The sequence below is a fragment of the Sarcophilus harrisii genome, chromosome 3, assembly GCF_902635505.1.
Source record: "Sarcophilus harrisii chromosome 3, mSarHar1.11, whole genome shotgun sequence".
Taxonomy (NCBI): Eukaryota; Metazoa; Chordata; class Mammalia; order Dasyuromorphia; family Dasyuridae; genus Sarcophilus; species Sarcophilus harrisii.
The window spans coordinates 530,934,381-530,955,319 of record NC_045428.1 but is presented as its reverse complement, the minus strand read 5'-3'; the positions used below and the strand labels follow the sequence as shown (position 1 = coordinate 530,955,319).

At 40.4% G+C, this 20,939-nt stretch overlaps 1 protein-coding gene across 1 annotated transcript in view; it reads left to right on the top strand.

The window, feature by feature from the left end:
• RNF121 (ring finger protein 121) overlaps positions 1-20,463 on the top strand; it is a 96,895-nt gene extending 76,432 nt beyond the window's left edge. The window contains exons 7-9 of the mRNA XM_003764716.4: positions 8,392-8,525; positions 13,908-14,009; positions 17,708-20,463. Coding sequence (XP_003764764.1) covers positions 8,392-8,525; positions 13,908-14,009; positions 17,708-17,828 — 357 coding nt within the window. The 3' untranslated portion in view covers positions 17,829-20,463. The remainder of the gene's footprint in view (positions 1-8,391; positions 8,526-13,907; positions 14,010-17,707) is intronic.
• The last annotated feature ends 476 nt before the right edge of the window (positions 20,464-20,939 follow it).

Genomic DNA, 20,939 nt, shown 5'->3' with positions numbered 1-20,939 from the left:
CCCTTGCCTCCAATTTATTTCATTCCCAATTCACAAGCAACATCTGAGACAGTAAAGGCTGATTTGCAATTCCTTCAAGTGTGTTATGATGCAGCTGTGCATGGGGGCTTTTGGAGAATTGACCCACCCCTTCACACTTAGGCATGGTCCTTAACAATTCCCCGTTTTTGTTTTATGGGAACACAATTATTTTTCCCCCAACAGCATGGTCAGTAAGTTTGTCCAGTTTTGTGAAGCGGCTGTTATCTGAGTCTGCATGCTGAAATATCTGTAAAAATACTAAAGACAGTACCTGGCATTCTGTAGATACTATATAAATTGTTTGTTCCCTTTCCCCAGAGAGATTTAATGCTCATCTGATCTTTGATATTAATGCCACGAGCATCCTGCTTATCTTGTTAACATCCCCTACAGATATGGAACCAAAAAAATGGGGGGGGGGATTTTTTTAAAGCTTATATGTGTTAGTCATTGTGCTAAGCACAGAAAATGTAAAGACAAAAAGTAAGGCAGTCCCTGTCTTTAAGGTATTTACATTCAGATGAGATCCAGTAAATATTGTCTGGGAGGTAGGAAGCTGTGTAGGCAGAAAGCATTTTGTTCTGAGAAGTTATAGGAATGATAAGTTGATGCATGGAGTAGTCAGTTTTACACTTTTCAAACACAATGATGCAATTGATTTGTGTCCAGTGCAAGAGTTGGAAAGAGACTCAAGGATTGGAGCTATATGCAAATAGCAAAAAATGGCAAGATGGCTTGGATGGACTACTGAATGGGATAGGAAACATAGTCTGGTCTGATCTGTGTCCTATTCAAGTTATCTGTCCTTTCTTTCCCTCTCTCCCTCTGCTATTTTTTGAAATAAGTTGAGCCTCTCTTAAACAGTATTACTATCATGCATGAGATGCAGATAACTGTTTGAAATGACAAACAAAGGGATAAAGTTACAAAAAGCTTAAAAACACTCTTTAAGATGGTTACTAGTCATGGGCTGTAATGAAATGTCAGGGGAGTTCATTCTAAATTTTTTTGACCTCTTCCTTCTATTACTGATCCAATTATTTTAGTTCTTTTTCTTAACATGTTCTAGTCCAAAGCTAATACTACTAGAAGTCTAATGGAAACATTGTAGTGTAATGGAACACTGAACTTGGGAGAGACTATATTCTGTTCTGCCACTAACACTAATATGTGATCCATTGGCAAGTCACTTAAATCTCTCTAATAGTTAGTTGCCTCTTCTTTGTAATAAAGATAATACTTTTTAGCACTCTGGAATTTTATTAATAATAATAATGATTTACATTTACATAAAATTTTAAGGTTTACAAATCATTTCTACCCTGTATCTTATTAAGTTTAGTTCAGTTAGAGGTACTACTACACACCTCTCAAATTGGCTAAGGTGACAGGAAAAGATAATGATGAATCTTAGAGGGAATGTGGGAAAACTGGGATACTAATACATTGTTGGTGGAGTTGTGAATTCATCCAGCTGTTCTGGAGAGCAGTTTAGAATTATGTCAAACTGTGCATACCCTTTGATCCAGCAGTGTTTCTACTGGGCTTGTATTCCAAAGAGATCATAAAACAGGGGAAAGAATGCACATGTGCAAAAATATTTGTGGCAGCCCTTTTTGTAGTGGCTAGAAACTGGAAACTGAGTGGATGCCCATCAATTGGAGAATGGCTGAACAAGTTGTGGTATATGAATGTTATAGAATATTATTGTTCTGTAAAAAACAACCAGCAGGATGATTTCAGAAAGGCCTGCAGAGACTTACATAAACTGATGTTAAGTGAAATGAGCAGAATCAGGAGATCATTGTACAAGATCAACAGCAAAATTATACGATGATCAATTCTGATGGATATAGCTCTTTTCAGCACTGAGATGATTCAGGCCACTTCCAGTGGTCTTGTGATGAAAAGAGCTATCTGTACTCAGAAGATTATGGAGACTAAGTGTGGATCACAACATAGTGTTTTCACTTTTTTTGTTGTTGTTTGCTTGCATTTTGTTTTCTTTCTCATTTTTTTCTTTTTTGATCTGATTTTTCTTGTGCAGCATGATAATTGTGAAAATATACATGTTTAGCATATATTGGATTGCTTGCCATTTAGGGAGGGAATGGGGAGAAGGGAAGGAAAAAATTTGGAACACCAGGTTTTGCAAGGATGAATGGTGAAAATTATCTATACATATGTTTTGAAAATAAAAAGCTTTAATTGTTTAAAAAAAGAAAATTATGTATATGTTTTGAAAATAAAGTTTTAATGATAATAAAAAACCATTTAGCTCATATGTATTTGATTGTGTAGCATAAATTTATAGTGAACCTAGTTAGAATGGTTTATCATTTCCTCTACTTTTTTTTCCCCCATTTTGTTTAATGAACAGTAGGGAAGGAAGGGCCATGTTGGAAGTTGGCTGGGCACAATCAGTGATATGCCAAAGAGTCAAGGGAGTTGAGAAGAAGACAGCATGAACTTGAACTGTTTCACCAAGGGCTTAATATGGAGAAAAGAGGAGTAGCTAGTGCAGATCTGATCGCCTAGGAGAGAACTGAGATCTAGGGATTGGACATCACAGTATGAAGAGTGAGGTTTAGTATAGCTAGGTAGAGGGGAAAGTTGGAAAGTCACTTACTTGAGCTAAAATAAGGGAATCTCAAAGTTCTTGAACATAGAGATTATACATTTATGAGTGATGAAAAGATTAAAGGTATGACCATCTTTGTGTATAGTTGAAGTGGGGTAGATGAATAGGTCATCAAAGGTGAAATAGGCTGAGGAGCTGGGAGGTTAGAACATTTGAGAGAGTATCAATATATATATGTTAAAGTCCCTAGTAAGAGGTCAGAGTTGGGGAAGAGAAAAAGATTATAAATATACTGGAAATATATAGGAAATATAAAAGCTACTTGAATTTTACTTAGGTGGAAAATGTTGGTAGTGTGGATTTTAAAGAAAGAGAAGTTGCTGAGTAATGGTGGTAAGGGGAGAACATGGAAGTGGTGATTGGGAGTAAAAGGTATTCCAACTTTCGCACCCCAACCACTAAACCAAAGGGAATGAATGCAACCAGAGCTGGAAAGGGTAACCAGGAAGACTATGTCATCAGGGGAAGCCAAGTCTCAGAGTCAGAAGATTAAAAGAATGGGAAAGGAAAAGATCTAAGATGAAATCAAGTTTGTTGCCAATATAATAGGTATTACAGAGGGCACAGTGAAAGCATTTGGTTGAGATTTTGGAGTAGATGAGTTGAGGGGAAAGGAATAAGGAATAAGGGGAATCTCTCAAGTGGTGAGAGATGTAGAGTGGGGTTTGGTTGCCAGTCTGCAGGGGTTAATCATTGGTGACATAAAAGAGTCACTGGATTTCAAGTCAGAAGACCTGCTACTTACCTTCATGAAGTTGTAGATCATCTTGCTTCTCTTATCTATTAGTGAAGGTATAGATGAGATATTCCTTTTCAAAAATCTTCAAGAGATTTGATAAAGATGTTCATTTTTTTTCATTATCTCTTACCTTTGTATAGAGCAGGGTTCTGTTGAAGAAGTAGTAAAGTTAAATGATCTCTCAGATCCATCATTCATCTCTGAGATTCTGTAATTCTATATCCCAATACTGGAGTGTGATTCTGATCAAACCATTCCTCCTCTGTAGGTCTCAGTTTTGTCATCTGCAAAATAATTTCTTTAAGGAGAAAAGCTATTCCCTAAGGTCCCATCCAGAACTAAAATTCTGTGAAAAGACTTAAGTATTAAAATAGTAATAATTTATGAGATAATGTCTAAAAATATATATATTGAGAAATATTTTAGATTCTTATTTCTGTGGTATAAAATTTGAAATATTAAAAGCCACCCGGACTACTATTTTATTTTATTTATTTTTCTTTATTGTAACTTTTTATTGACAGAACATATGCTTGGGTAATTTTTTACAACATTATCCTTTGCACTCACTTCTGTTCCGACTTTTCCCTTCCCTCCTTCCATCTCCTCCCCTAGATGGCAAGCAGTCTTATTATACACGTTAAATATCCTAGATACAATATATGTGTGCAGAACCGAACAATTCTCTTGTTGCACAAGAAGAATTGGATTCAGAAGGTAAAAATAACCTGGGAAGAAAAGCAAAAATGCAGTTCACACTCATTTCCCAGTGTTCTTTCTTTGGGTGTAGCTGCTTCTGTTCATCATTGATCAACTGGAACTGAATTAGATCTTCTCTTTGTCGAAGAAATTCACTTCCATCAGAATACATCCTCATACAGTATCGTTGTTAAGGTATATAATGATTTCCTGGTTCTGCTCATTTCACTTAGTATCAGTTCGTGTAAGTCTCTCCACGCCTCTCTGTATTCATCCTGCTGGTCATTTCTTACAGAACAATAATATTCCATAACATTCATATACCACAATTTACCCAACCATTCTCCAACTGATGGGCATCCATTCATTTTCCAGTTTCTAGCCACTACAAACAGGGCTGCCACAAACATTTTGGCATACACAGTGGACTACTACTTTTACAAAATAAAGGGGTTGAACTAGATAGTCTTTAAGGTTTTTCCAGCTCTAAACCTCTGGTGCCATGTTTCTCTCTATAAAGTTCTTGGATTTCCTCTTTCCCTTTGATAAGAAAATGTAAAGGAGATCTGCTCCTTCTCTGAATTTATTCCTGAAAGCTCTTTGTAAAAACGGAAAGGATTTATTGTTTTTCTTTTGTCCCACCTGAAAGCACAGAATTAACTGGGGCTAAGCTATGACTAATTCCTTTTTTTTTTCCCACATCAAATTCTGTTTTTTCTCTCCCACTTCCATTATCTCCTTTGTTGGTGAAAGAAAAAAAAAGTGCATAGTCAAGCAGAATTGATTTCCACATCATAGCCAAAAATGTGTCTTTCTCCATATTTAGTCCATCACCTCTCTTTTAGGAGATGGGAAACATTTCTTGTTTTGATATGAGTTTTTAGAGAAAACTCTATCCTGCCATATCTATCTTTTGGCCAGTGATCAATTCTTCATAGCCTCTTCTGATCATCTTGTTCTTATAACAATGAAATATCACTGTGCTATAGAGCTTAAGAGCACCTTAAAGATCATCTTCATTTTAATGATGAAGCCAAGGTCCAGAGAGCACAAGTATCATACAGAAGAAAGTTAGTGTCATCATTAGGACTAGAATTCATTTCAGCTCATAAAAACTTATTAGTATCTTCAATAGGCAGCGTGTCCCTCATGTGACACTAGAGATGAAAATTTACAAGTGTCAGTTTCTGCCTTTGATGAGTTTGCAATTTAGTAAGGAAGGATTTAGGTACACAGAGGGTGTTAGAGCAATTTTTTTAAAGTGTTGTGAACAATTTGAGAAGGAAGATATCAGTTTTACCTCGGAGAACTTGCTATCATGAAGAAGTTAAATTGGACCTTTAGTAAACCTGGCTCCCATCTACTGGAAAATCCAGTGTATCCCCCCTGTATTCTAAAGTGATGCTAGTTTTTGATTTGGGGCTGGGAGATCCTAAGGAATTTTCCCTTGGAACAATATCAATGCCATTTCCCTTTATGCTCTCAGATTCTAAGATACTTCCCAGGATAAACCTTCCAACATCCCAAGAAAATAAGCCTCTTTGTGACTTTGGTAGAATCCACAATTGATAGATGAATAGGACACATTTCCTTTCTGTGGATTCTTCTTTGGAATGGGCATTACTGGCTTACATTGGTTTCTCTCCAGTGCCCTATAGAAATGGTTCCATACAGACTAGTTTTTAAAAAGTTCATATTTTCAAAGCACTTTGATGACCAGATATCTAGTTTAATATATACTTTAAAAAGAATTTCCTCCTCAAAATACCTAACATCCAACCTTGATTTGAGAAGATGTCTAACAGCTCTTGTTGTCCTTATCATGGTCTATTTTGTAAATATTTGTCTGCATATTATAGTCTCATCTCCCCACTCCTCCCAACTAGACTATAAATTCCTTAGCCCAAGGACACGTCACTTTCATTCTTTATATTACAGAGCTTTACAAACTTAAATAATTAACAAATGTTGCTGAATTCAAAGTGATCCTTTGAGTCTTTTTCTTTTGTCAGTGATTTGTCTGCTTCCCTTTAGATTGTAAGCTCCTTGAGAGTAAGACCTATGTATGCATGCCCTCTTGCTTGCATATACTTAAATTTTTTTTCACTTTCTCTTTCTATGATTGTTACTGTATATATGTAACAAGTCACTACACATCCTTTATAATCAATTAAACATTTGCTAAATTGAACTGGTGAGGAAAGTTAGGGGATATTTGGCAGGTATTTCTTTCCATTACAGATAAGTGAATATATGAATAGTGGCAGATCCTAGACTCAAAACCATCTTAAAGAATTGAATTTATTGTCATGATCCAAACAGATCTGGATTAGGATAGAACCATTGGGACTAAACCTAATAAGATTCATTATTAGGTTCAAAATCAATTTCATGCAAAAACCATGCAAAACAATTTTAGAAGTTTGAGGATTTGGTGATCACTTTTAGCTGGGGGATGGTGACCAAGGAAAAGCTTCATACAATAAATGGTATTCAGTAGACAGAATAGGTAGAAAAGATCATTCTGTGTATACTAAACATCATGAACAAAGGATAGAAATGAGAGAGAATGGTAAAACGATATGGAAGTAATCCCATTGGACTAGAATTAAAGTGGATGGCAGGGGATTTGATAAAGCTGGAAAAGTGGGTCAGAACCAGAGGACCTTAGATAGGAAAGACAAAGCCACTTAAGATTCTGGGGCAGAGGAACAACTTGATCTGCACAGTTCATTAGAAATTTCATTAGTGTAGCTATTGTGAATTTAAGACATACAGAGCAGTTAGATTGTTATAATAGTCCTGGAAGGGTCCAAACTAGGGTATTTGCAGTGTAAATGGATGGGGGAAGGGTTCAGATATGAGAGATATTGAGAAGACAGAATTAACAGGAGTTGGTATCTCATTGTATATTCCAGGAAAAGGGTGTAAAGATAACCTGGGTTTTAGTCTGGGGACTTGAGATAATAGTGACATCCTTTGTAGAACTAGGGGGTTGGGAGGCAAGGGGCTAAGTTCAAGAAAAGAAGGTGATCAATTCGGTGTGGACATGTTCAGTTTGTGGTGCTGACAGGAAATTCGGGTAAAACTATCCACATCACAAGTTAGAGCTGGAAGGGACCTTAGAGATCATCTAATCCAATTAACCTCATTTTACAGATGGGGAAAGTGAAGCCTAGAATGGGGAAGTGACTTGCCCAAGATCACACAGCTAGCCAGATAATGAATGCGAAAGTACTTTGTAAATGGTAAGGAGTTATACAGATGTAAAGGGTGGTTGCTGTTGTTTTTATTGGTGGTCTCTGTTTTGAACAGGAGATCTGGGACCCTATTGGTAGGTCTATATTGTTTTCTCCTTTTCTTTTAAAGAAATACCCAGGGAACAGCAAAACCAGAGCCAAGTACAGTAGTAGTCTTGGCTGTATTTCAGTCATGATTTCCTTATCTACTTAATCCTTGACCCCATCTCCTTCCCTCACTGCAAGGATAGATATAAAATGCCTGTCCTATAAAATAAGGATATTTCGTATTGATGCTGAGATAGCATTGTTTTTCCAAGGAGTTCCCAGCTTTTCACAAAATGTCTTTCCACCTCCTCATGAACCCTTGGGAGTCAGGAAAGGGGAGGAGTGTTCCATTTATTTAAAATGTCATAGAACCATAGAAGTCAAGAGCTGGAAAAAACACTTGGAGATAGTCTAATCTACCCTTCTCTCTTTATGGAAAAGGAGATTGAGGCCTAAATGAAACTTTCTTAAAGTCCACTACCAACAGAGCCAGTTTTTCTGAATCCCGGTTCATCACACTGCTTTCCTCTCTATTGACGGATTTAATGTCAGCAACCATTATCAACCGATGTTATTGCTTAAAATAGTAATAATAGCTCACATTTTTCTAGTACTTGAAGGTTTTCTAAAGCATTTATCTCAGAACCACCTTGGGCCTTGGGGTAAGTGACTAAAGAACTAGAAGTAAAGGAGGAAGGTATAGTATATCTCTTATTATCCTCTCTTTACAACTGAGGAAACTGATGGTGTGCTCAGGTTTACAGCTAGGAAATATTAGGATTCCATTTCCTCATAATTAAATGGGGGTGTTGAACTAGATAACCTCTAAGGCTCCTTCCAGTCCTCAATCTATGATTCTATGACTCTGAATGTGAACTTAGATCTCCCAGTTCCAACTCCAGCATTCTTTTCACAAGATAATGATCATGTTTTGTTCTGCTATAAACAAGGAGTTTAGACTCATTCTTGCTTTTTTTTTCCCTCTGTCTCTTTCTCACCTCTAGTTCTACAGTGCATCGGGGATGCCTACCAAGCATCTCTCAGACAGCGTCTGTGCAGTATGCGGGCAGCAGATCTTCGTAGATGTCAATGAAGAAGGAATCATTGAGAACACATACAGACTGTCCTGCAACCATGTGTATCCTGCCTAGAGTCCACACTCCTTCCACCAGGCTGCCCTTTTTGGCTGTGGAGAAAGGAAAGGGTGGTATCCATGTCACCAGGCTAATTGAGGCCTGCAATTCTGAGCCATGCTAGCCACAAGTGGGGGGTGAAGGAGAACAGCAGGCCAGTTAAATTCAGCAAGCATTTATTAAACACTAATAATATTCAGTTTTATGCTCAGCATTGAGGGAGATCATCCAAAGTTTAGATTGTCTTTCTTCACATAGCTCACAGTCTATTGATGGGGAATGAATTGTTCCAAAGAAAAATGGAAGAAATTCTTCATGGAGGAGGACAAATAAGATAGCAAATATAACAAGATCCAAGGGAATTCTAACCTGGTAGAATAGAAAACTATGACAGGAGAAGTAAGGAAGGGAGACCACCAAAGAAAACACTAGAGTTAAGTTTTTTTCAGTCATGAGTAGAACAGGACCATCTGAAGAAGCAACTTCTTGTGCTTCAAGGAACAGTGATATGGATCCAGAGGTGCCAGAGAGATTGTCAGAGAGAAAAAAGACAAGTGGTGGTGGTTGATGACGCCTTCCTGAAAGGTGCCAAGATGGCTATTTGATGAGACTGTACTAGCATACAGTAAAGTGGCTTGCTATCTTTCCTGGACATGAACCTGGGACGTGTCAGAAGGTTTCTAAGACTTGGCCTACTCAGTAACTACCATACATTTCAGAATATCAATATGAATACAAATGTTGTGTCAGCATGATGAGGAAAGTTACCAAAAGGAACCTGGGAAACATTGCTAAGAACTGTGAAGCCCTAGACCAAAGGAAAAAAAATGCAGACCTTACGGTCTACTCATCACTACTATGAAGGGAAGGAAAGAGATTAAGAAGAGAAAGGTAGATTTGGGATATGGCTGTCTAGTAAAGAAGATAGTATCCAAGAACAGAATTTGGAATTCTTAACCACATTTTAAAATAAGACTATGGATTCTTGATCAGGCATAGCATATACCTAAGAAAAGCTACTTTTAAAATATTTATGCAGTCTTTAAACTGTAATCCAGAGAGTTTTAAACTGAAAAGGGTTTAGGAGGTGGGAAAAGCTTCCCCCATAGATAGGCAGTAATTGGTACCACTGGAAAAAGGATAAAAGAAGAGAGGACCACTAATTCATAGGAGAGAATATCAGAGAAGAAATTTCACTTATGAAGCTTCTCACCTCAACTTTTTGTTCACATATGTAGAAAATATGAGTAGTAAAGTTGTTGAACTAGATATCCAAACTAAAGGTTTTTTTGTTTGTATTGGGGTTAAGTGACTTGCCCAGGGTCACACAGATAGGAAGTATTAAGCCTATGAGGCCAGATTTGAACTCAGGTCCTCCTGAGTTCAGGGCTGTTGCTCTATCCATTGTGCCACCTAGCTGATCCTGATATCCAAACTTAAGGAGGCCAATTTGACCTTATGGATTTAAGTGGGGTATAATAGAATGGAATTCATTACTGAAAAATGATTCTAGAAGGGCATACTGGCTTCTAAAAGAATACAGATAGAATGGATGGTTTAGTAGAATTATATATTATAGTATATTATATATTTTATATATATATTATAAGTTCTGTTAGGGCGAAACCTGGAATCTGAGAGCTGAAATATAGTAGGAAGAGTTTGAATAGGAAGAAGCAGTGGAAGAACCATTATAAAATGTTATTGTCATGGAAATGTGCTACAAACTACTCAAAAGTAGGAAGGATTTGATGAGGTGTTCAGGAAATCAATTATAAACAAAAGCATGATATTATAATGATGTGGATGACTATTATTCTGGGGTCCAATGCAAATAATAAATGAAATAGGAACCAATTATTTCGATACAAGAGCTTTGGAGGGAGTGACTGATCCATTATAGAGTTAATGCTAGGAATCGAGAATTAAGCTGAGCATAATGTGTTTTGTATCCCAGATTTTAGGTAAGTGAATTTCAAAGGGTTTAGAGAAATGAAAGGTAGGATCCCATGGCCTAATATTTTGGAGGGAAAATAAGAACATCTCCGTAATGTATAATTCTGAAGAGATTAGCATAAATTAATTCCATGAAAAGGAAAAAAGGGAGCTGCCTAAAAAAACTAATGTGACTGAACAGGAAATTCATCTGACTACATTTAGTAAAGATGTGTATAGAACACACCAAGACAAGAATTTAAAGAAGTATAGCATTGACCATGTCATAAGTGCTAATAGCTGGATTGATACAAAGCTGCTGATAAATACTACAGACAAGAAAGGGATATGGTTTTTTTCTATATGGGGAATAAGAGAAGGCTTAGGAATAGGACCAGGGTGCCTAGAGGGCACAATGGATAGAGTACCTGTGCTGAAGTCAGGAGGACCTAAGTTCAAATTGGGCCACTTAACATCTAGCTGTGTGACCCTGAGTAAGTCACTTTACCCCAATTGCCTCACCAAAGAAAAAAAAAGGGCATAGGACTTTTAATTGGAGTGGATGAGATGACAATAACAGAATAGATGATTCAATTTTTATTTTACTTCTATTTTTTTCTTCCAAGGAGAATGATCTTTGGTATTGAAAAAGAATAAAAAATGGTTCACAAATTAATAAGGAAAAAGTAAAGCAGTGTCTCACTGCCCTGAGTTTATGTCACAAGGACTGACCAAATTATATCCTAACATACCAATAGAATTGGCATATAAGTCAGTGAACTAGTATTAATCAGTCAGCTCCCACAGAACGCTAGGTGGCAAAGTGATAGAGTACTGGGCCCAGAGTCAGAAAGACTGGAGTTCAAATCTTAGATCAGGGGTCCTCAAACTTTTTAAATTGGGGGCCAGTTCACTGTCCCTCAGACTGTTGGAGGGCCAGACTATAGTAAAAACAAAAACTTTGTTTTGTGGGCCTTTAAATAAACTTCATAGCCCTGGGTGAGGGGGATAATCAGCTGCCACATCTGCCCCGCGGGCCCTAGTTTGAGGACCCCTGTCTTAGATCCTTAGCTGTGTAAACCTGGGCAAATCATTTAACCTCTATCAGCTTCAGTTTTCTTAACTGTAAAATGAAGGTAATAATAGTACCTATTTCCCAAGATTATGAAGTTCATATGACAATATTTGTAAAACACCTAGCACAGTGCCTGGCACATAGTAGGTTTTTAATAAATCCTTCCTTACTACTTCTCAGAAGTGCTGGGGATACAAAGAAAGGCAATCCTGCTCCCAACATGCAAACAACTATTCATCAGCAAAATTTAGATAAAATAGATTAGAGAAAATCCAAAGAAGGAAAGATACTAGATTAGGGGAATTGAGGGGAATTCTTCCTGAAGAATGTGGGACTTTAGCTGGCACTTGAAGGAAACTTGGGTGGCCAGGAGGTGGAGGTGAAAAGTTCAGAATTCCAGAAATGGGAGATAGCCTGAGAAAATACCCATTCAGCAAATGGAAATGCCATATTGAGGAATAGCAAGAAGTGAAGGGCCACTCATAGTCTTTGAAGGGGAGTAAGGTAGAAGACTGGAAAGGTGGGGAAAGGCCTAGTTCTGTGGGGTTTTAAAAGCTACCCAGAGGATTTATATGAGCTCTGGAGATGATAGAAAGCCGCTGGAGTTGAAGGAGTCAAAAGTATGTATGTGCTAGAGTGCAGTGTAATATCATCAGACTGTACTTTAGAAAGATCAGTTTGACAACAGAGTGAAAGATGGACTCGAGTAGATAAAAGCCTTGAAACAAGACTACCAGTCAGCAGGCTATTTAGGTAGGAAGTGATATGATTTCTGAGGAGATTCCATCAGTGATCTTTGAAAGGTTTTAGAGAATCATGACAAGATTACTACAGGACAAATGTTCTCATTTGCCAAAAAGTGGGATGAATAGTGTCCAGTGACTTTTACTTATATTCATGGTGTAATTTTAGAAAACATTAAAGGAATGACGTGTGGGCATTTAGAAATACAGTTATTAATGATAACTCTTGTGGTTTCATGAAGGAAAAGTTTCATTTCAGATTAAACTTTTTTTTTTTTTTTTTTTTTTGGATAGCATTTTTTAGTTAACACAGGAATTCTGAAGATATGGTATCCTTAGATTTTTAGCAAAGCAGAATTTCTCATTCTGTCCTCATGGACAAGTTGGAGAGATGAACTATTTAAACAGTGTGGTTCCATAAACTGGTTGAAAGACCAGATCCAAACAATAATTATTACATTAACTTGGAGGTTAGTCTCTACTGGAATGCTTCAAGGATTTTTCCTTATCTCTGCCTCTCTCTGTTTTATTAGTGATGTAGCTATGGGAGTATAAATAATATGCTTATCAGGTTTATGGATGACACAAAGGTAGGAGGGATTAGTATCCAAGATGAATTTAGAATAATGGGCTGAATCAAATGTCAAATAGAATAGGTATAAATATAAAATTCTACTTTTGTTTTCAAGAAAATCACCTAATTTTTCAAGAATTTTCAAGAAAATCACTAATACAGAGTGGAGAGATGTGGAGTTTTTTGTGTCCTACAAGTTTAGTATGAGTTTGATCTGGCAACACTAAAAGCTATTTCCTTTATTGCATTGAGAGGCTTAGTGTCCAGAGCAAGGAAGGGAATTACCATACTCTGGTAAAAACACATCAGTAATATTGTATTCATTTTAAGAAAGTCATAGACAAGCTGGAAAGCCTTCATGAGAGTGTGACTGAGATGGAAAATGGAAATAGAGGAACTGGGGATGTTTAGCCTGATGAAGAAAAGACTTGAGGAGGGGAGCAGAACAGGACACAATAGTCTTCAAATTTGAAGGATTGTCAGAGGAAGGGGAATTTGGCATATTCTATTTGGTCCTGATTATGGGGGCAGGAGCAGGATCACTGGGTGAAAGTCCTCCAGTAATCATTTGGAAAAGATAAAGGGTGGGAGTTGATAGGTTGGGAAAAGTTGATGGCATAGGTCCTCATTTCCCATAAGTGGGATGACACCAACCTAGATGACAAGACAAACCTGCTGAGTTTTTGATTTGAGAAATAAAAAATTTTGAAAGTGGGGCCTTCATTTCACATTGGCAGGCTGAGTGGACCCTAGCACACTCCCTCTTTAGACTGAGGTAGACTACTTGAGAGAGAAAGGCATTCTCAAATGTCTCTTTTCCCTCAGAGTGATTACTGTGGCTTCCCAACCATGCTGGGAGCTGGGTCTCATGATGGCTCAGAGCCAGAACCATGGTGGGAGATGGGATCAACAGGGAAATGCTTATCCTTTGGGGATAAATTGAATTGGCCCAAGAGTTTTTGTTTGGGGAGGGGGGGGGGGGGGGGGTTTGCTTTGTTTTGCTATGGTGAATGAGCTCACTTCTCTCTATTAGTTTCTCTTAACCACCATGTGTTCTCAGATTTCACGAGTTCTGCATCCGTGGATGGTGTATTGTGGGAAAGAAGCAGACATGTCCCTACTGCAAAGAAAAGGTGGATCTCAAACGGATGTTTAGTAACCCGTATCCTTTTGGGCCTGGTCTGGATCAATGGGTTCCCTCCCAAGGATTCTTTCTGGAAGATTGGGCAACAAAGGAGTGGGAAGAGCTTAGAAGGAACACTTTGATGGAATGTCTTGGTTTGGAGCTAATTTTCAGTGTCCTTTGGCTTCTTGCTAGTGAAAACAGAGTAAGACCCACACACTGGCCCTCAAAGTTACTTTCTTCATTACTCACCCTCACTGCATCTGCCCCTTTTTCCTTTCTTAACCTCCTACTCAGACTTCTTACTACAAGCCTCACCCAACTGACTAGCAGTATTGATTCTTCTCTCCTAGTAACCCTTCCTCAGGAATGGATCTGTCACATGGCCACTTGAGAGAATTTTAGCCACTCGGACAAGATCGACAGGGTAGGGAAGAGATGCTGCTCACAGGTTCAGCTAAGGTCTGCGTGCCAACATGACTCTTGCTTGTTATCAAACTTGGGCACAAAAGCCTCAGGATCAGAACCCTGTTATCTTTTAACCTTCCTTTTTCCCAGACTCCTCCTCAGCAAGAAGTCACCAATGGCAACACATTCTTAGGCCACTTTATTGAACCGTGTCCATTATCATTCACCTAGAACATGAATTTGTTATTGTTAGACTTTGAGACTTATCCCTTCCCAATACCATAATTTCTTCACTGTAGGCATAAGGATTCATAGTTCACCCTGAAAGGACTCATAAGATGTCCCAGCTAGCTCTCCCTGGCTTTCCTTCATAGTTTCTCATTTCAACCCCACTTAGCTCCTTGTCCTTGATAGAATAGCAATCCTACCAACTGCCAGTGCTATTGCATTTTGCCTTTTCCAAAGCTACCTCAGATAATCTCATTTGACTTTCACAGCAACCTTGTAAAATAAAGCAGGGATATTTTTATAGATAAGGAAATTGAGGCAGCAACATCAAGTCAAGTGACTTGCTTAAAAACTCAGCTAAAAAGTGACAAGATAGTATTTGGGCTCTGAAGTCCAATGCTTTTTCTATTACATTACACCAGGGGACAAATCTGGTTTAAAGCTCATTGTCCCCTTTAACCACAGTAAAATGCTCTACTATAATTTCTCTCTAAATGGCTATCAGTTAGCCCATACATATTCCTCACTTCTAATTCTGTAACATTTAAGACTCTATTATCCCGGTGAAGGTTAGTGGGTAGTTGCAGTATTTTATATATGAGTAATTTGAATCCACCAAAATGATTTGCCCTGGATCACATAGAAAGAATTGTAGCCAATATTCAAACCAAGCTCTCCTGATTGTAGGATATCCAATGCCCTCTTGTTGCCTTTTACAGATAAATGGCAAACTAGAGTTTTCAAAGAAATTTCATGTCCATTGCCTCAGAATGAGAAAGAAATATAGAAGTTTTGTAGCATTCCCTTTCCAAAGCAGTATTATTTTGTAAAATGTAAAAGTGCCATAAATCATTGTAACTCCCCTGCCAGCCTCTGACTGGCAGCAAGATCAGGCCTGTTTGGGGATATCTATTGTTATGAAAAGCAATATTTAGAGTACATTTTTTCTAGCATTTTAAGATTTACAAAGTGCCTTACAGACATTTTTTCATTTGCACCTCATAATAACCTTATGGGGGAGAAACTATGGGTATTGTTGTTCCCTCCTTGTAGGTGAGGAAACAGGCTTAGAGAAATTCATTGGCTTGTCTGTAGTCACACAGTAAATCCCAAAGACAGAATTTGAACCTAATTCTTTCTCACTCCAGGTCGAGTAGCGTAATCATAATATAGGTTACCACTATACCCATTTGCCAGATAATTTTTTCTTCCCTTAGTTGTTTTCCCAGGAAAGTGGTCTTTTCCAGAACGTTATGACATGTTTGAAGTAGCAGAACTCATATTATCAATAGTAATAAAAGAGTCTGTTCTTTACAAACACTAACCCCTCTTCCTCCCACCAAAAATCTCCAAACTGTCAGAATAAACTCAGACATGCACCAGTTCCTTCAATTGCTAATCATATTTTCCAGTTTCCTCTCCATTCTTGCCACTCTCCTCAAAATGTGTTTCAGTTTGTCACTACCATTCCTAAAATATGATATAGAGGTGCACGCAATATGTCTGACCCTAGTAGAGGGCAAGAGTTTCTCACTGCTTGCATCCTGCATATAATGCTTCTATTTATGCAGCATTAGCATTTTTTGGTTGTCATATCCTTTTTACCCATATTGACCACTAAAACATACTCCTTTTCCACATAAATTGCCTTCTGCCTATGTCTTCTCTATTCTGTGCCATTTGTTGGGAATGTTAATGAAAGAATTCTTCCTTAGGTATGATTTGGATTAAATATTCTCTTAGGTTTCCAAGATTCTCAAATTAGCATCCATACAGCTCCTGCTGCTGGCATCTCTAATTTGTTACAGGCAGTCACATCAGACACTTAGAATTAGAACAAAAAGAAGAAATATTACAACCTCCTTACTCAAAAAGCTAGATAGTCTAACATCTCTCCCCATATTTTCCTCTGAAAATTAGGGAATTTTTCTTTGAATACACAGTTTTAACCTCAGACCTTCATGCTATAGCTAAAGTCAGAATGATGGAGAAGCATTAACTGCTTTATGATCCTTTGTAAGCTTGAAGATCACAACCTTCCTCTATCCATTCTCACTCCAGTTTTTCTCTTCAAGATAAACTAAGCTACTTTTTCTTTTCAGTTTTCCCCCACTATGGTTTATTCATATTCATGTATCATAGCCACTTCAGCTTCTCCACAGCCGAGTCCCAGCTAGAATCTTAAGTGAGGGTCTGAACATAGTCCCTCATGCTGCAGATCTTGTCCTTGGTCATGGAGCATTTGGGAGGGATGGCCCACATAGCCATATCCTGTGAGCCAGCAGGGTGTGATTTTTGTTTTTTGTTTTTTTTGCCTGGCCCAAGTAGAGAATACTTGTACTCCTGGGAAAGAGACAACCACTTTGCAACTAACCCTGACTGGTGGGCAGGAAAAAGAAGGGTGTTGGACACTTTGACCTCCAACTAAAGGGTACCTAGAAGTCATCCAGTGCAACCCCTCAGATTGTAGAGGAAAAAAATGAAAGTCTGAAGAAAGTGAGTGCTAGGATTTTAATTAAAATCCTCTGATCCAAGGAAAGTGGAAAGCATTTGCTTCTCTTTCCCTTGTAATCAGCAACTCAGGAGCTACTCTCCAAATAGTCCTGGCTCCTCCTTCCCATTCATCCCTCCCGTCTGTCTTAGTCCAGCATCTTTGAATTGTTCTTTCTCTTCCTCTTCCCTTCTCCCTCCTCTCATGTCTCCTGTCTCCATCTCTTCTCCACTCTTTTCTCTCTTTTGTTCATTCCCCTTGCCCTTCTACTCCTTCTTTCCCTTCCCCTGTCTTCCCTTCTGCTATGTACATATCTCCATTTTTCACCCAAATTGATGTAAGGGGAGGGGCAGTTATTAGGAAAGAGTTTCACTTCCCCGCTTTCTCACAGTCTCTCTTGGGGCTCAGAAGCCCTCTCTGTGGAGTTTGTCTTATGTGGGGTTGTCAGGGAAGTTGGTGGCTAGGCTCGGTGTGTCACTGACCAGGGAAGACCAAGCCATGAATCAGAAATGTCCCCTGCGGTCCTGGCCGACCACTGGTCTAACCCACCAGAGCCTCCTTGTGCCTATTTTTGGACCATGGCCCTTTTCTTTAACCATGTGCACTGCAGATGGGAGCGGCCTCATGTCATGTATGGACAGCTGCTCGACTGGCTCCGTTACCTTGTGGCCTGGCAGCCAGTCATCATCGGACTGGTACAGGGAATCAACTACACCCTGGGTCTGGAGTAACCCTGACACAGAAGGGAAGCTGGGGCACAGAGGTCGGGGGCCAGCCGCCCTCCAGCTCAAGCCCCGGGCTGGGGCAGCCCCCTCCTCCAGCACCGCTGCCAGAGACCTCGGCGTCCTGCAACCGCTTCTGAACACTCCCTCCCTCGACTCCAGGGGCAGACTCTTGTGTCTGGGGGTGTGGCAGCAAACTCCAGCCCAGTCTGGGGACTCCCAGACAGGGAGGTTCTTTTTAAAAGAAAATTATTTTAATGACTATATTTAAAAACCTTTTTTATTGCAAGAATGTTGAGGTGGTGATAGCCACCTTCTCTTCCCCTCCTCCCCTCCTCCCTTCCCTGTTCTCTTCCCCTTCCTCATCCCTGTCTGCCGGCTTGAGAGCCCCAGACTGAAATGGGAAGGTGTGGCATAGCTTGGGTCCTGGCAGGGCCCTGAACGAGTCATCTCCCTCCTGGAGCTCAGTGTAACTCCTAAAAGAGGGTCTCCCCAGCTCTGAAAAGAGCTCTGACCCTGCATGGTATGCAGATTTGGGCAGTTTCAATGCCTGGAAATCCGGACACCCACCCCCCCACCCCCCCTGTGGCTAAGCAGGGTTATCAGTCAGGGTTCCTGGGTAGTGGCGTTCCAAAGAGCTGGCTGCAGCCCGGGGAATCTGCTGGAAGGTCTGTCTGCAGCTGTCAGGCGCGGAAACTGCACTGCTTTTTGTACCATTAGCTGCAGGCCCCATCCCCTCTGAGCTGGTCACGGGCTGGTGGTGACAGTCCTGCACCGTTAGGGTGGCTCTTGGGAGGGGACATTGCCTTGGGTGCCTTCCCTCCTGGCCTTCAGCAACCTCTATCAGGTTGGGTGGGATTTTCTTCTGAGACAAATGGTCTCTTCTCCGGATGTAGTTTTCCAAAGCTATGAGCCATCCTTTCCCCTGCACCCTGCCCTTTCCCACCAGACAAACCCACAGGTACACATCCACATACATCCTACCTCCTCACACCTTGACATTTTCAACGTTGGAAATTCAAGACTTAGTGGTTTGGAGATCTCAGTTGAAAATATTTTCATTCATTGGCCCTTCTACTGGCCTGGGGAGCTCTGGAGAGAGCCAAGAGTGTCCCCTCAGGAAGAGCTTCATGACCCAGCCATGCAAAGTTACCCCTTCCTTGAGGAATCCCTCATTATGGCTTAGTTTGGGAGGTGGGGGTTGTCTTATTTTTGTCATCTAAAAGATGACTAAAAGAGCCATCACTGTCCCTGAGCAGCTGGGGAGTTGCCACCCAAGGCTCCAAGAGACCTGGGGAGAAAGCCCTAGCCGGGCCTTGGACACTTATGTGGATCACAGCAGGAAAGCTTGAAAGCATGTGTGGTGAGGCAGGTTTCAGAGCAAAATTGGAAGTAGTGACGGATGTGCCAAAGGTGAAAAAGAAACAGAGCCGGGCAAAGGCAGAGACTCCTAGTGATGACTCTCAGACTCCTGGATCTGTGTCTGTTGCTGGGAACAGGCCAGCCCGGGGAAGGAGCCCCTGACGTTAGGGCTGGATGCATTTGCTACTTAGTCTGGCTACCTACCGGCCGATGATGGCGGAAGGGAGGGGAGGCCCAGCAGACTAGAAACCTGGCCAATCAGCAGCTCTGCATATCCGAACATTCTCAGCATCCATGATTCAAGTAGAGTTGGGGATAGGGGCCCTCCATAGGAAACGTGAGCTCAAGCCCCTCCAAGGTTAGAAATAGTGGGGTGACAGCTTTTAGCCAGGGCCTACACCTTGCTTAAGGTCAGGAGATGGGTTCAGTTTAGGGGGAGCATTGAATCAGTGATAGCAAGGAGAGGACAGAAGATGGCCCCACAGAAACTTCAGGACTTACAACTGGGGGCTTTTCCCCCTTCTCTGCTCTGAAGGACCTCTCTAGAACTCTGCTTTCCCCTTCCCCACACTCAGCCCCTAGGCTGGCTGAGGCTGCCACTAATTTAGAGGAAGAAGGAACACCATGCGTCTGCCTGGGCTTCTGCACTGGAGGCCACAAAGCTGACCCACCTCCAGCCCCACCAATTTCACAGGGAGGGAGGGAGGGCCATTATCGGTAGGTTTTTGTTGTTGCTATTGTTGCAGTTGTGGGGGATAGGGGTGGGGATCATGGGAGGGCAGAGGCCAGACTGGCAAGAGGGGAACCTTCAGCTTTTGGAGTCAACTCCAGAGCCTGGACACTGCCCCTAAGAGGTGCTGGGCCCAACCTTTCTCACAACTCCAGTTTTAATAAAACCCAGAGAGCTGAGAGAAAATTCCTGAGTTCCTTTTCCTTGGCTTCTCCATGCTGCTCCAGGAAAGACTGGACTTAGTTGGCCCTATCCCTGTGCCCAGAGCTGCCTCGGCACCAGTGAGGCATGAGTCCATTTGTCCAAGGTTAGAAGAATCCCACAGGATCCCTACCCAAAGGAGGAGGCACAATCTGGGGCTATTTTCCTTGAAGACAGAGCCAGCCATCAGTTTCTTCACCAGCCTGTTCCTGCCCACTTTGGTTTCTCCCTAAACCTGTGCTTCAGGTCACAAAAAGTCACATCCTCACTGGGTCTCAGTTTTCTCATCTCCATATCAGGAGCTTAGGGAAAATATGCTCAGACATGAGATCAATACTGTCTTAAATTTAAGGCAGAGACAAAAAACTGAAACGGGTCCTCCTGCTTTTAGGGCTATTAAACTATATATCAAAACAATTTCAATGGGAAGGAAAGACCTGACCTCAGTCCCACAAGTCTGGCACATCAGCACCTAACAGATGTCTGGGATCCTGCTGAATACTAGGGAAAGGCAAAAGGTGGTCCCTGCCCTCAAGGAGCTTAAAATCTAATGGGGGAGACGATATATAAAGAGGTTGGGGCAAAGTAAGCTAAGTATAGGAAAAATTGGAATGAATAGGGAAAGGCACTAGAGAGTTTGGGAAGCCAGGAAGGTCAGTGGATCGGTTGGAGAAGGGAAAGTTTCAGGCATGGGGAACAGCTGGAAAAAATGCCCAGAACCAAGAGATGGATTGTTTTGTTCCTGGAAGTCAAGAAACCACTATCAGTCGAGTATTGATGTAAAAAGACTAGAAAGGTGGGAGGGGTCCAGGTTATGAAGGACTTTG